This window comes from Eurosta solidaginis, chromosome 3 (genome assembly GCF_040869045.1).
Source record: "Eurosta solidaginis isolate ZX-2024a chromosome 3, ASM4086904v1, whole genome shotgun sequence".
Taxonomy (NCBI): Eukaryota; Metazoa; Arthropoda; class Insecta; order Diptera; family Tephritidae; genus Eurosta; species Eurosta solidaginis.
Window position 1 is genome coordinate 67,720,975 of NC_090321.1, and position 16,812 is coordinate 67,737,786.

Sequence of the window (16,812 nt, forward strand, 5' to 3'; positions counted from 1 at the left end):
TTTTTTTAGCAAAAAGCTACGAATTAAACCTAGTTTATTATCTATTCACAAAAGACATGAATTGGCAAACCAGAATATAGTTTCATTAGTCTTTGTAGTAAAGTTTAGCATTTTAAGTCGTTAATGAATTGTGAAAACTGAATTTAGTTCATATGTCTTTTGTCAAAAAATTGTTTATTTCAATGAAAACCTTTTTAGCTGGCCTTATTCACAGAATGTCTGAGATACGTCCTTCTTAACAAATCTTTTAAGTAACGACCTTTCTATCAGGATAGGTCGATATGTTGTACCACCGTGCTATTGTGCGATCATTTGCGAAGCTCAAAAAAGGTATAAATAACACATCCACATACCCATATATGTGGGCGTGGCAACGCTAAATTTACCAAAGTTCTATATAGATTAGTTAGATGTTAAATATACGCAATTATCAATGGTTTAAGGCAAACAGACTCGCTATTTCGTCAAAATAAAATTTCTATTGGCAGCGGGAGTGGGCCTACTTTTCCAAAAATTTCACACAGCCTGAAAAATACCGGATAGCAACGTAAAACTACCCTGAAAATTTTGTATATATCGGTTTAGCACTTTGGACGCCTATAAAATACACACACATACATCAATTTTTATTTATAATGTGGTGAATATTAGCATCACTATTATGTTAGTAAATAATCACAACAACAAAAGAAGCAAGCAGCCACACTTATGTGCAAGGCAACGTAGAATATTCCACACACATAATCAGCAACTCGAAGTGAAGAGATTATTTGACATATGTAGTCATCAGCTAAGAGCAGAAGTTGTTACTCACACATACACAAGCATATAGCTAAATAACCAAGTATGAGATACGACTGTTCCAGAAGGCACGTTCGTGAAAAATCTAGACCTTAGGAGAAATAGCGAACGAGGCACAGAGAGTATAAAATCATCGCAAGCTGAGGAATAACTAGTCAGTTTGATTTAAACACGCTATAAGTAAAATATAATTTTATTACTCACAAAGTAGTCTAAATAAAGATCATTTTGCACTTCTGAATATTGGAGTTATTTATTCGACAGTTCAGCGATGCAAACGTTAGCAGATGGTGCATAATTATTAGGAACTCCCTAGAAATTCGTTATAATAATATTGGTAAAACACGATAGCCTCAACCCGGGTCGTAAAAAGATAGTTCAACAGTGCATGGCACAGCTTTGAATGTCAGTTAAAAGTTAGAGTGAGTGGTATACTTGTGGTAATTGTAGGAGTTAGAGTTAACTTCAAGGAATGTTGGTTTAAAGCCTGAGTCTCGAAAAATTGAAAGTTATTGCCTTTTTGCATACGCAATGACAGCACAATTGTGGCACTTAATACAGACCGCTGGCTTCAAGTTTTCCCATCGATCTTAGGCAACCTTGAATATGCGTACTTATCAACCACTACTCGTATAATTTCCTATAAATACTGGTGATTCGGTTGCAGGCGCGAATCTACGGGGGGGTGGGGGGGGGGGGGGGGGGGGGAAATCGAAAATCTTCAAGTCCAAGGTGTTCAAATGAAAATATCTAGCATCAATACTGCGGGCCATTTTTTTCTCAACGGAATATCATAGAGAGTAAAATTTTGCGTATGTGGTTTTCCTTGCGTGCGAAAATGTGCTGCATAACAATTTTTTTGCAGGGTTTTTGCAACAATTTTAAAAATAGAAATTTATTTCACAGAAATAAAAAATGTGCTCTTAAAGAGTTTTTAATTACAAACAAATTGGTGCTTGAATTGTCAAAATCGGTGGAGCGTATCTGCTGGAAAAAGGACAAAGAAAATTCAAATGGCGATAATTAAGAATACAGTTTGTTTTTTGGAAAAATCGAAGACGAGCATTTGTTTGTATTTTCGATAGCTATCAAATAATACCTTTGTTGCTCAAAAATAAATCACTTTCAGAAATTTTCACTCTGTGTCTTTAAATATAACATTTATTTACATTGTTATTATTACATTGTTTTATTAAAATTATATAAGAGTGAAATGTACACACTCAGTGATGATAAAAGTACCAAATAAAAAATACAAAACGTATTTAAAAACAGAATACATATGTACATACTTTCGAAAACACTTTGAAATCGAAAGCTTACATTTTGGCATTATTAAGATCAAAAAAAAAGTTTGCATTTTTCTTGAGCATGAAAATAGCTGTAGGCACAAAATTTTGGCATTTCACGATGCATGGCGATTTATACATGAATATCGCTTTTATAAAAATAACACAAAATTTATGAAACTTTTTGATTTCATTTCCCTCCACCCCCCACAGCCAAGCTCACGATCCGCCCCTGTTCGGCTGTTAACAGCCTCGTCGAGTAGATAATTTTAAAGGTAAACCTTTGATATGATAAATAGCTAAGACCGATAAGATAAAAACTTCGCCTACCCAAAACATAACCACAACCATATGAATAATAAAATTTGTATTAAAATTCCATATTTTTTTTGTTGGTATGCAAGCATAAGTAAATTTATCTGTATATATGCGCGTGTATATTCTATAAACAATTTAGGTACGTAAGCTCACTTCGACTTCATACATACATATTTATTCATCAGAAATAAAAGCGAAAAAAAATTTCAAACAAAATTAAAAGCAAACAAACAGCACTTAAACAAAAAGCAGAAGAATAGATAAAAAAAATTATCTTCGTTTTATTTCATGTCATAAACTAATATAAATAGTGTTTTTATTGCAGAAAGTACTTATGTATACCTACTTTTTTTCTGCAAAACAATTAAGGAAAAGTTAGACGAAAATTTATTTGCAAAAAATAAATATTTATATAGTAAATGTTATTACTTAAACATTTGCCAAATTCTCTTAGTCCGTACTAGGGAAGAGTATTTACGACTGACGTCAGTCGATCTTTCAATTTGGTTGTTCAAATTAATTGTTTTAAGTTTATAAACATGAAGGGGGGCCAACAATACAAGGGGGAACTAAAACTGTCTGAACACCTAGCCCTCTAATGTTTGAGATATCTTGATAAAGGTTGGTAAGTAGGTACATTTGAATGTATAGCATACATATCTATATATATATAATTAAAATTATGTATTTATGTAGGTATAGATCGGGTTGCGTCCTAAACGGATACACCGATCACAACCAAATTTGCACCACCCACTAGAAACCTTCCTTAGGCTAAACATAATTTCGATATATAAAAGGGGCGTGGCACCTCCCATACAAATGGAATATTTGGAACTGCATAACTCTAAAGGTATTAATGCTAGAACATTGCAATTTAGTAAGAAGTTATATAAGGTAAATCCCTAACACCACCAGGAAAATGTGGGATGCGGGAGAAGGGGGCGTGGCACCTCCCATACATATGGTATATTTCATACTGCATATCTCTGGATTTAGTAATGGTAGAATAATGAAAATTGGTATGGAGCTATATGACGTTAAGTGCTAGCAGCACCAGTAATATATGGAATTGAGAAAAAGAGGATAAGTGGGATTTTTCAGAACTACGGCTGCCGTAAAAACTTTGCTTATTTCAACACGTAAATTTTGATTGCGGAGGTGGGTTTGGCTGTTATTTCTTTAGTATTCTTTTCGGGTTTGTTATCACTAGGGTTGGTATTTTTGAATGCGCTTGGAGGAACCGAAAAAAACATTTCTGCTAAGCTTGATACTAATTGGTGTAAGAGCAAAAAGAGCAATCAGTATGGCAGTTGCTTCTTCAGGTACCGCGGATAGCCTTTGTGTGATGGATGTACAGCTCACTCTGCATTTAAATTACCACTGTCTGCAAACATCTGATACATCGATGTGCAACATAAGCAAACGGTCAGGCCAAAGTGATTGTGTGGGATGAGTGCACCACTTCTTGAAATTGATTATGGCAAAATTCCTATTACTTTACAATCAGATTTGATTTCTTTTCTTTCAAGTTTTTGCGAAGTTATGACATCACCTGAAGCTTTAATAGCTAATATTTTTCCAAATATCTATCTTTACAAACTATAAATGGCTTCGAAGAAGGGCATTTTTGACACCTTAAAATGAGGATTGAGTATGTTAATATCATTAGGACCGAGACAATTTATCACTCTATTAACACAATCGTGGAAGAATTCCAAGCTGCGCATATCCGATTGAGTTTCTTAACTCTATTGAGCCATCAGGAATTCCTCCTCATCGATTGATCCTTAAAAAAGGACCAATAATAGTTATGCTTCGTTATTTGGATTCTCCGCGCTTAGGTAGTTGGACAAGGCGTTTCATCACAAAACTTTTACGAACGTCATTGAAGCAATTCATTTTATCGGAAAATTTCGAAAACAAAAAACTTTAAAATCAAGGATTCCATTGATACCGATAGATATATCTTTTAAATTTTAAATGCATATTTTTCATATAAAATTGTATGAGATTTTGCGCGTAAAAAAAGCTACAGTATTAATACTTAACTAAAGGTTCGGCAATTAAAACACGTCCAAAGATCTTAGGAGGAGTATAAAAAGACGCATTTTGAACTAAACCACAATCGCCTCATGAGTGATATTAAGAATTTTACTTCTGTCATTATTTCATGGATTTGATAATTCGTTTGCAGACTTAAAGTAATTTGTGAAATATTGGATGCCCTAGTGCATATGTCTGTAAGGAGGGTAAGCTGTCAAAATTTTTCCACAAAAAACAAATCAACAGCGCCACCCTGTGCATCCGAAATTGATGCAGATAGATATATGACCACAACTTGGTTGTTGCATTTGCATACTAAATTTTTAACGGTATCTGGATCAGGCTTCATTGGAACGCAACTATTATCGCCTATCTTCAACGAGTAATGAAATAGCCGCAGAATTAAACTAAAGTAGTGGTCCGTGATCACCTGATCCGCAGGCATACACGAACGATTTCTCTTCACAGCGTTTTGTCGTTCATGCTGGCTCCAAAAATTTTCTTAAGGACCAAACAGAAAAACCCCATAAAAACAGCTCATTTAATACAAAATAACTCCTTCCTCTTGGCAAATACTAGAAGTCTTTTGGAAGGAAGCAGTATAGTTCCTTCTTCTTCGTAGCCCGTAAAAATATCGATGTGTTTCAAGGAGATGAGTGTCAAGGAGCCCATATACCAAATTTCAATAAGATATCTCAATATTTACTCAAGTTATCGTCATCACAGACAGACGGACGGACAGACGTACGGACGGACATGGCTAAATGCATTCCTTTTTTTCATACCGATCATTTTGATATAAGGAAGTCTATATTTATCTCGGTTCGTTTATGTCGTTACGATCAACCGTTAAGTGTGAAGATGAGCCTCCGAGTGGATAAGCTAAAGGATGGCCGGTTGAATGAATGCACAATGCCAAACGGTTGAGGCTCCAAAAAAGTTTATAGACACTACGAATTGTCACTCGTTTGCCGTCCCCCAATGTTTTTTCTCGTACTGAGCATCTATTATTTTAACATTAGTGCTAAAGAAGGACCACCTTAATGTATATATGTGTTTGTGTGTTCATACAAGTTCAGTAGGATTTATACAATAAAACAAAACATATGTTCCTATCGTTGAAATGTGATTTTCAAAAATAAAACAAAAATAACAAATCAATAACCCATTAGCGAAAGTTGAGCTAAATAATCGTATAAATTTGTTTGCAAACTCCCCTCGCAACTTTTGGGCACCAGATATGTGAGATATATATAGTATGTCTTTAACATAACGGATTTTTCGCGAATTATTGACTTATCTATATTATGAATGATCGGGGAAGATTTAACTATGAGAAATCGTGCAAAACGCCTCTTATTTTTGCACATTTCATCATCATCATCATTCAGCTAATTGGGAACACAAAGGGAGGTCAAGTATTCCTCCACCTGCGTCTCCCAACTCAGTCCCCCTTTCTCTGCCTCCAAATGGCGGTGTCGATCCATTTGCATAACATGATCTAGCCAGCGAAGCCTTTCGGCTTTTATTTGCTGCACTATCTTCATATATGCGTTGAGCTCATACAGCTCACCATTATACCTCCTTCGATATACGTCATCGGCATCACGGATAGAACCATTAATCTTCCGGAGAACATTTCTCTCGAATACTCCAAGAGCTCTTTCACCTACCTATGGCACCGCCCACGGTACCGAGCCATACATTAGACTAGGTATGATTAGCGCTTGTAGAGCGTGATTTTGGGTTTTCGGGAGAGGATCTTCCTTTTCAATTGACCAAAGTCACATTTGGCGCTGTTTGATTTCCAAACCATCATTTTTTTCGCTGTTAATGCTGATTCCCAACCAGACGAAGTCTTTCAAAGTCTCGAGTTTATATCCGTCAAGAGTGACGTGGCTGCTAAGGCGTCTATTCTTTTTTTGATGAAAGGAAATACTTCATCTTCTTCTCATTTACCGCAAGACCCTCTTGGTCCAATCCAGATAGAATAGACTCCATTTCTGGGTTGTGCGCTTGACTTGAGATCTGCAACGTGAAGCCGCCTTCTAACGAAACTTAAAAAAATGGGGCATAAACTTGTTAGAATTGTGGATATGATAATTCATAGCTCGTCATAGTCGGATAGTTAAAATTTATTCGATTGTCTTCAATTGTTTCCACGGGCTCAGCATTTTGCTTGCGCGCTTCTCCTTTTAAGAAGGCAGAGAAATGTTCCCCCCATAATCAAAGTACTCTCCGAACATCAGTTAATAGGTCTTCGCTATATGACGTCGCCTAGAGATGCTGCTACGGCTTACGCATTCCGCTGGGTTGATTTGTGCTCTCAGAGAGCGGCTGTGACGATCGTGTTGCGTAGTCATTGCAGGTGTAGAAGAGTGGAGACGGACGATATCTTAGCTGCATTGATCTGAATTCATAATGGGACTTCGAATCACACGCACATCTAACACCGCAGGCATGCCGTCCGTTTACAGCAAGATTGTTGATCTGATTGCGTGTTTTTCGACCGGGAGATAGATCTTTGAATCTCTTTATGCTGTAACTATCCCTTTTAAAGGTGGTGCTGGATGTGATCATGCTTCGTACTGCAACGAAGTCAGTCAGCCTAAATATATTGCGAGAGGTTTCGTCGTGAATGCTAAACTATTCGTTTTCATCCGGGCGTTGAAGTCATCCAGTAAAGGCGTAAAAGACTTGCCGGTTCCCAGTAGTCCAGTTCTCAGTAGTCCAGAGCAGTACACGTATTTTGGATAAGGTTAGGTTAGGCTAAAAGGGTGCTCATGGAAATTTCGCACACTTCCACTCAAAAACATTTTTGTACAGTGCCCTAAGTACGTGCCGGGTGGCGGCATATTCGTCCAACCAGATAACTTCCTAGTGTCCGTCAAAGAATCACTTGCTGATGAACTTAAGTAGGAATGAAAGATCTATCTTCCCAACCTCTAGCAGACTGTCAAAAAACCGTGCGCCCGAAATAGCTGGCCGTTTTGTCTAAAGTCCTGAACATCGGCAGATAAAGTGATGAATCGAGACAACTCCAGCGGGTTAGGGGGATTAGGATATAACCGCGGTAAGTATGCGTGTCGTAAGAGGCGACTAAAATATCAAGGGGTTGTGTGGCGCAACCCTCTCAAGGGGCTGCTAGCGCAATATGCTTCTCCGACCCAATTGTCAGCCTTACCTACCCGTGGTGGATCCTATTTCATTAACAACCGAGGCTCTGGTGACCCCGAACTCCTGATGGATCTAGGGGGCGAGATGAGCTAGAAGGTTGCATGTGGTCATACCAAATCGTTCCCGAGATGGTCGGCCTAGTACCTTTATGGTGCTTGTTACCGGAACGTGGATCTGCATCCGGTAAAGGACCATCAACATCACTAACACTCCCCAAGGCCTTCGAGTAGTGTCGTTATTGCTACAACAACAACAAAAACAACAACTTCTGCAAAGGGAGCATGTTGGTATACGATACCGTCGGAGCATTAGTGCAAAAGCGCAATGACCTGTGATGACATCCATAAGTACTCACAATGCAGATTTGTTTAGCTTGAGAAGGAAGCTAGTTCCTTGCCTATCCAAATATGGTCATCAGAACTTTGAGAACTCTCAATCGTCCCGATTGGTCCACTGCAAGTCCGTTGCCCTAATCATATATTCCTCGATTTTCCTCAGGCGATGACCTAGTGGTGGTAGTACGAAGCTTTCCGCTTCGCTAATGTCCATTTTTGATTAAGGTCATAAATACTACGGAATATATTGTCTTTAGAAAATTTTTTTAAACAATTAAGCTCAGAAGAAACAAATTTTCCATTTTTTTAATTTGCACTCGCAAACCATCACCAATCTTCCCAGCCTTGGCTATTGAACTAGTGCTAATTTGATGAAGCTTTGTTATTTCATTTACACTCTCACAAACAGCTCATTCACCTTGCACGTGATAGCATGAACCAAACAGAAACTTTATTCACCAATATTTATTCAAATTTCAGAAGTTTCTGCAGAGGTCAAGGCAGCTACCGCCTCCAATAGTGATTACGCAAGAGATGATTATTATTACGACGATGCTGAAGCAGATGGCAAAGATGGAAAAAAGGTAGAAGAGGATGACTACGAGGATGATGCAGTGGATGAAAAGGAGCAAATGAGACCAGCAGAATTGAGAGCAGCACCGCCTTACTTTGTAGATCCGGAAGAGGAAATTTTCACGCGGCCAGGTGAAGATGTGGTGATCGATTGTGCGGTACGCAATTTACAAAGTAAGTTTTTCCAGATAGTCGTAGAAACTAAGTACTAAACCGCTTCTTATGATTAGCCAACAATGTTTTAATGTGGTACAAGGGTAAAGTTGTTATTGCGACCGGACAATTTGTTATGGATCCCAATGTGGATGTGCTCAAGAACAATTCCTTGATAATCAAGAATGTGGCCGCTAAAGACGCTGGCGATTATTATTGTGAGGTGCTGCCAGAGAAAATTCGTATGCATGCGTTCGTGGAGGTCGATGAGACCATAATGATATACTGTGATGGCAATGAAGTGACGAATCGTAGTTTGGTATTTCGTCAAGGCGAGCCACATCATTGCGAATGCAAATTTAATTCGTTGGAAAATGTGCAAATCAAATGGTTTATAGATGTAAGTTTCTCACTGATAAATCTTTTCACAAAATTTTTATTCACTTTCATTTTCCTTCCAAAAGGGCAAACGCGCCGAAACTATGGTCGAACGTGTGTTGGGCGATCAACTTTATATCGACAATGTGGACACCATACATGGTGGCATCTATCAATGTTTAGCCGATGATCGTTCGCAGGAACCACCGCATGCTATGATCGTCGTTGAGGTTGTGTATGCGCCGAAAGTTTCTACCCACCGGCATTATGTCAATACGGAGCTAGGCTCTCATGCTGAATTATATTGTGATTATAATGCTAATCCGCATGGTGAAGTTAATTGGTTTCGCAAAGATAGAATGCTGAAACCCTCATATAAATATAAATTCAACGCGGTAATGCATAATGCACGAAATCGTTCAATCTTGACCATATTGGATGTGAACGCTAACGACCTTGGCGAGTATTCGTGTTGGGTGAAGGTAAGTACGGCGTAGTTTGGATGGTTAGTGGGGTAGCAAACTGAAAATCAAAATTTCTTCTTTCCATCTCTTTCCATGCAGAATAATATCGGTAGCGGTGAGGCGAATGTTCATGTCATTTATGAACCGGAACATCCTCAGCTCGAAGGAATAGAGATTAATGGCAAAAAAGTGACTTTACAGTGGTTAGTGCGTAGCGTACAGCCACTGTCGGAAGCAGTGTTGGACTACAAATTGGCGGGGGTGAGTATAATTTGCATGTGAGACAAACCGAATGATGGAGGAAAGGGGGGAGGGGGGGGGGGGCTAAAAAATATCAACAAAGTTACTCGCTGTTATGATAGAAGCTGCTATATTCATAGTTGATCAGAGTTCAACATAGATTTTTACAGAGGAAAGATTCAGAAAGGCAAGTATGTCAGCCTTCCAAGCCTCTTAAAGTGGCCTCGGCAGGCTTGGCTAAAGTGAGGTGTTTAAAACCATATGAAAAAGTCTTAGTTGAGCTCCGAGGTCCTTAGACCCTTCATATTTTACGGTGATATGAGTTGGTAGCGGCAGGGCTCTGAAGGAAAGAGCATAGTTTGCAGGACGACCAGAGTCCAGCAGCCCTTGGAATGGTGCAAGAAAAACTCTCCGGAAACTGTATGGTCTTGTTCGTGATGCTGAAGGCGGCTATCGAAGGAAGTATAATGATGAGCTGTATGAGTTTTATGCGAATATATTGATAGTGCAACGACCAAAAGCTCAAACGTTTCACTTGCTCGGTCATATTATGTGAATGGATGCAAAAGAGAGGGATGAATTGGTAGAGACATGTGGAAGAAAACCAATCGACGTAAGCTCTCGCGTAATAGGTATCTACAGCTGACTTGTTACGCAACAGTCAAAATAGCCTAGACAGCTAAGCGTCAATTAATGATGAAAAGTGATGATGATGCATTATGGTAGCCGATCACGAACCTAACTTTATAAAGCAGGTTCTCCAAAAAGAATAGAGGGACGGGTGAAGCGATATATTTATCTTGTACACAAATCCCCGGAAGTCTGCATGGATGGCCCAAAACTAAATGCCAGTGTGAGCAGTTTCATCTAATCGGAAGATCTTTCCCTTCATCTTTTGCTGCTATAAAGGCGGCTGCATAATGACTGCTATATAACAATCAAGCTTGCGTGGAAATGTACTCTGATAGTCATTAAGCGAGCAAGCTCTTTAGTACAGGAGTTTTTCCTCGAAGATAGCAATAGATTTCCAAACCACACGACACAAATGCGAAGATATCTTTGCTTTGTATACGATATAAAAGGCCGTCTTCACGAAGACTCCTAATGAAATGGCAATGTTGGCAGTGACATCTCCTTGTACGATCTCGCGCTCCATCTTTCGCCGCTATGGCTTCTATCTAAATATCCAACGTCCGTGGAAATGTACTCTGACAGACATGAAGCTGGCCAACTTCTTCAATGCAGTAAGATTTCCTCGAAGATAGCAATAGATTTCCAAACCACACGACACGAATATGAGGATATCTTTGTTTTATATGCACGTCGTCCTTACGACGACTCCTAACTAAATTGCAATGGCGGCAGTGGCATCTAATTAAGGGACCGCTTGGTGGCTTCTATCTAAGCATCCAACGTTGGGGGCCAGAAAGCAATCAAAGCACTTCAGTGCAGGGATTCTTATTCGAAGGTGGCAATAGACTGCAGATACTCGCTAAAAGAACTGAACTCTAGGTGAACCGCAGCGGTGATGTGGATCCCGGGTTATAATGGTGTAGATAGAAACTGTGCTACCGATAAACTAGCGGTGGTGGGCCACAATATATCTAGGTAAACTACTTGAATAACACTGCTACTCCTCTTACTGTGTGTAAATGCTGTCTCCATTTTGAATACATCGATAAGACCATTAGCCCATAGTGGCAATGGAACCTACATGTAATGTGCTCATAAAAACTTGGTCTCGCATGAATGAGAGTTCAATTAGGCTCGTACTTAATCTACATAGTGAATGAAAAGGAATTCTATCGATCTGGAAATAGAAAGTGTTTAACAGATGCAGATGATCTGCTATGGATAGAAATCGTGTGGAATGTCTGTATAAGCCCTTCATCGACTGTTTACCGGAGCATGACTCTGCTAAAATCGGGGGCATCGAGCCTTAGACGGTTTAAATTAGTTCAGTTGGAAGGGCTTTAGCTCATTCAGTGGGTTAGTTGGCTAAAAATTGCTCCTCTGACTTGCTTTGTTGCAGCCACTACAACCTTAATTATTGACGTGTCTCCTTTGCATCTGGACTCTTGCTCTGTTGTAGCGTTAAGCCCCCCAGTAGATTTTAATAAGGAAGGGTTTGTATGATGCCACTTCACGACGATGAGAATCCACACTTGCGCCGCAGAGACCACACCGGCAAATGAAAAGAGTGCCCAACATCAGGCCTGCAAATGGTGAGAGTGAAACATTCATTACTCACGCGGTCTTTGTTGAACCTTAGAAGGATTTTTGCCACCAATGAGTAACCACTTCACACTCACGTTATAAACAACTGTTTATACGTATGTATATACTTAACGGACACTAAGTAAATATTTTTGAAGCACCTAACATACTACTTGTACAAACTCTGCTATTTACTTGATTGCGCCACCAATTCCGTTGATAGCTCGCTGTGCGATACTTTTAGTCACCATAAGAGGTATTTAAATTGGTTCACGTGGAGTGGGTTAAGTTTATCGGAGGAAGACTTAAGCTTTATCGATATACATGTATACATAAGTGTTTACTTACGCATTCAGCTACATAACTGATACATATATAAATATGTATAAAAAAATTTACATACATACATATATTAAGATACTCATTGTTTTGTCTTTTATGCAAATCTTCCATGTACAACACACAGTCTTACACCTGGAGTAAAGTATCTGTAGTTCATACGCATCGGCATCCGGAAAGTCACATTTGGAAGGTAATTCATGAAATCGAATTAACACCAGGAAGTTGGCATGTACGTATGCGAGCGAAGAATACCGTTGGTTGGTCGAAATTTTCCGCACAACACGATTTCGTCATTAAAGATGATGGCAATGATGATTATGAAGGTGCGTATAAATTATATATGTATGTTTGTATTAGCTTACGCATATCTCTAGTTGATAACAAGTTGACGCAATATGTTATTGATATAATTTGTATACCCAATGGTGCTTGCACTGGGCACCTTGCGCGATGTTCTGCAAGGCTACGTGGTTACTGTGGCTAGGTGGGCTGAATCATGTGGACTGGCGGTCAACCCCGGAAAAAACGGAACTGTTTCTTTTTACCAGGAGATATAAGATGCTCGCTTTCAAAACTCGCTCAATTGGAGAGGTACCGGTGGGTTCGATAGGGTTAAAAATTTGGGAATTGTTTTGGACAAGAAACTGTGCTGGAGACCCAATGTGGAAGATAGGGCCAGGAAGGCCACGGTTGTATTGTACTGCTGCAGGGGGGCTATCGGAAAGAGATGGAGGCTCTCGCCAGGAGTAGTACACCTTTACATGTACATGTATGAAATGGTAGTAAAAGCGATTCTGCCCATTTGGGGTGCTGCCAGGTGGAATGCACTGGACACGGCGAGCAACACCAAAATATTAGTGTTAGTACATCGGATGGTCCTAGTTGGTATCAGCGGCGCTCTTAGAACAACACCGACCTTGGAACTAAATGTCATGCTGAACATAGATGCAGTAAATATTGCGGGAAAGGCGGCCGCGGCCTGGTCGTTGGTCAAGCTTCGTGATATGGGCTATGCGCTTTCTGACTTCGGATGCTCTAGCCTTCTTACTAGCTTCGCCTTTATCGCTGACAGGACGGACTATTGTATGTCGGTAACTGCTTCCTGTCCAACCTTCACCCCAGTTATTCCGCCGAGGGAGGAATTGGGAAGAGGACTCATCTGGGGCAGGGAACCGGTTAACTCGTTCACGGATGGGTCGAAGTTGAACGGAAATCTTGGTGCGGGGTATTTTGTCAAAAACTAAATGTAAGCCGCAAGTTTAAGTTGGCTGATCACTGCAGCGTCTTCCATGCGGAAGTTGCTGCGATTAAGGATGCGGTAGATGAAATGCTATTCAGTGCTGCTACGAATAGGGAATTTAACATCTACTCTGATAACCAAGCGGCTATCAAGGCCTTGAGTTTTTCTGTGGTGCAATCGAGGGTAGTGTGGGAGTGACTGACCTCGACTGTTCAATATTTTAAGCAAGAACTGTCTTTCTCCTCCTTTAATTTGAGTTTGTTTCCATTATTTATTGGAAATGTTAAGTTGTTGTTGTTGTAGCGATAAGGACATTCCCCGAAGGTTTTGGGGAATGTTATCGATGTTGGTGGTCCTTTGCCGGATGCAGATCCGGTACGTTCCGGTAACAAGCTCGACCATCTCGGGTACGATTTAGTATGAACACATGAAACCTTCTAGCCGATCCATGAGGAACTTAGGGACATATTGAATTGAAGAAGCTCAAAACTGCGCTGGGAACCCTTTTAAAAGGTTGCGCTACACAACCCCGTGAATCAATTTGGCATTTTAGTCGCCTCTTACGAGAAGCACACCTGCCGCGGGTATATTCTAAGCCCACTAACCCGATGTGACAAATAAGATAATAGGTCTTATAAATTATCGGAGAATAATAAATATATTTACTCAAAACTTAAATAGAAAGTGCAATAGCACTTTGAAATGCTACTTCCTAACAAACATCGAAAAAATATTTCTACAATCTTCCAGAAATACATAGTTCCCTTACCTTAGAGACATTTTGAGAAAATTTTATTTCTCTAATCTATATCTAGCATATTTCTACAGTACATATCCCATATTGGATATCGAGTTGGATTGAAAATAGGAAAGTGTGTTGAGACACAACGCTTGAGATTTGAGAAGTACGCTAGTTATCAACTTGAGTTTTAATGTGACTCAAACCCAAACGTTTATTGGGTTAAGCCATTGGGTATAAGAACAAGTTCGGTTAGACTGGAAATTACACTTCATTACTAATACAAGTTTTATGTTTACAGATGATTTGGATACAGGTAAAGCGCCGCATAATATGATCGCTGTGGCGAGTTTTGGCGGCGGCTCGAAGAGTGCGAATAGCAGTGCTGCAGCGAGTATTTCACAGACACTCGTTGGTGTCCTTTTTTGTTGTTTAATTTATATGCTAATGAAGGTTCGGGTTTAATGGATGCAATCAATATTGATTTAAAAAACAACGGTATATTTGAATATAAGCATGTCAATGCAATGAAATTGTATGTAAAATAAGTATTTAAAATTAGACTAGAAAAATTAAACGAATTATTGTAAAGCTAATCATAAAATATATGTCAAATTTGTAAACTTTTTTGCCAAGCAACCAAGTTGTATGAAAATATTATTAAAGTTTCAAATGGTGCCAAACATACCTAAAATAAGAAACGAGTCACAACAAAATAATCTAAATATTTATACTAAAATTGGTGATATATATCTACCTACTTAACTTATATCTAAAACGCATTTGTATAAGTAACTGTAAAATGAAAGTATTGCATAAAAAATGTAGTAGCCCCTAAAAAAAAGTGTGCCAAATGTTGTAATAAATACCTCGTTATTAGTTAAGATCACTTATAATGTACATTATTTGCAATGTGTAGAATTTACATCTCTTGATCATCGTTTAAAAAATGTATTGTAACGAATTTTGGGGGATTCCGATTATTTTACACCTTCTGCTAATGTTGCAATCGCTGAACTGTCGAATAAATAACTCCGATACTCAGTATTGCAAAATGGTCTTTATTTAGACTACTTTGGGAGCAGTACTTCACAATAACAATTACACTTCACTAATAGCGTGGCAGTACTTGGCAAGCACTCCGAGTATATTTCTGGTATGAAAAGCTCTCAGTGAAAACTCATCTGCCTTGCAGATGCCGTTCGTAAGCGGCATAAAACAAGTAGGTCCCATCCGGCCAATTTGTAGGAAAAAGGAGCACGACGCAAATTGGAAGAGAAGCTCTTCGGAGGTTATCGCGCTTTACATTTTACAATAGCATGTCAAACTGATTACTGATTCCTCAGCTTGCGCTGCTTTTATACCCTCGGTTACCTCATTCGCCCATTTTTCCTAAGGTCTAGACGTTTCACGGACATGCCTTCTAGAACAGTTGTATATCATGCTTGGTTTTTTAGCTATATACATGTATTTCTGCAGTTTATGTTTTTCTTCTAGCTATATGTGGGTGTATGTATGAGTAACAGCTTCTGCTCTTACCCTGCAAAAATCGCGAGTACTCCATGCATGCATGTATGGAGTACTCGCTATGGACCAAGCGAGTGCTCCAAAATTAACCACAATTCATACAAAAAATATGGTCCAATTAACATTGCGATGTCCTAGGACCGGACCATATAATCCAGCTCCGCATTACATCAGAGTAATCCATGGAGTAACCACAGTCCAATAAACATCGATTAGTGATTACAATCGTTAAAAACGAGCAATGATCGGCTTACAACATGTTCGTGTAGAAACATGAGTTGGTTCATCGCTGCATTACAGTGGAGTATAATGGTAAGTACTCCAGTGGACCACATGGTCCAACAATTTTTGCAGGGTATCTGCTGACTACATGCATATGTGAATGTGAAATAATCTCTTCGCTTCGAATTGCTGGTTATTTGTGTGGAATATTCTTCGTTGGCTTGTACACAAGTGTGACTGCTTCCTTTTTTTTTGCTGTGATTATTTATTAACATTATAGTGATGCTAATATTCGCCACAGTATGAATTGAAGAAATATGTATACCGACAACAGTTTGATGTATCGAATTAAAATATCGATATTTTTAGTTTGAAGGGGAAAGAATACTGTTTATTTTTACTAAAATACTATGCAAAAAGGGTTGGCACATGTGTTGAATTTCTGTCATACTAGTATTGCAATCTGCTCCAGCTTTCGGTTTGCTTAAGAGTTAGGTAAGGTTAAACTGGCCGGTCAATAAAGACCTCACATAAGCTGAATGTGTCTAAAGTGCTACCAGCAATTCTTTGAAAACCAAACGTAAGAACCTCAATCAGGTGCCAAGACGCATATTATAGAATAACTCTGTCCCCTTTGGCAAATATTAAAAGTTTTCTAGGACGTAGCTTAATTGCTGCCTTGGACCTGGCCTTGACCTGGCAAGCGCAGTACACGGACAAGAGCGTGCTCAACCGTTTCTTCCTGCAGTTC

At 39.1% G+C, this 16,812-nt stretch overlaps 1 protein-coding gene across 10 annotated transcripts in view; it reads left to right on the top strand.

The window, feature by feature from the left end:
* The window catches only part of LOC137243888 (neurotrimin), a 50,606-nt gene extending 35,405 nt beyond the window's left edge, over positions 1-15,201 (top strand). For all 10 annotated transcript variants that reach the window (XM_067772151.1, XM_067772146.1, XM_067772145.1 and 7 more), the window contains 6 exons: positions 8,447-8,713; positions 8,770-9,092; positions 9,157-9,552; positions 9,634-9,795; positions 12,458-12,656; positions 14,614-15,201. In XM_067772151.1, coding sequence (XP_067628252.1) covers positions 8,447-8,713; positions 8,770-9,092; positions 9,157-9,552; positions 9,634-9,795; positions 12,458-12,656; positions 14,614-14,777 — 1,511 coding nt within the window. In that variant the 3' untranslated portion in view covers positions 14,778-15,201. The remainder of the gene's footprint in view (positions 1-8,446; positions 8,714-8,769; positions 9,093-9,156; positions 9,553-9,633; positions 9,796-12,457; positions 12,657-14,613) is intronic.
* The last annotated feature ends 1,611 nt before the right edge of the window (positions 15,202-16,812 follow it).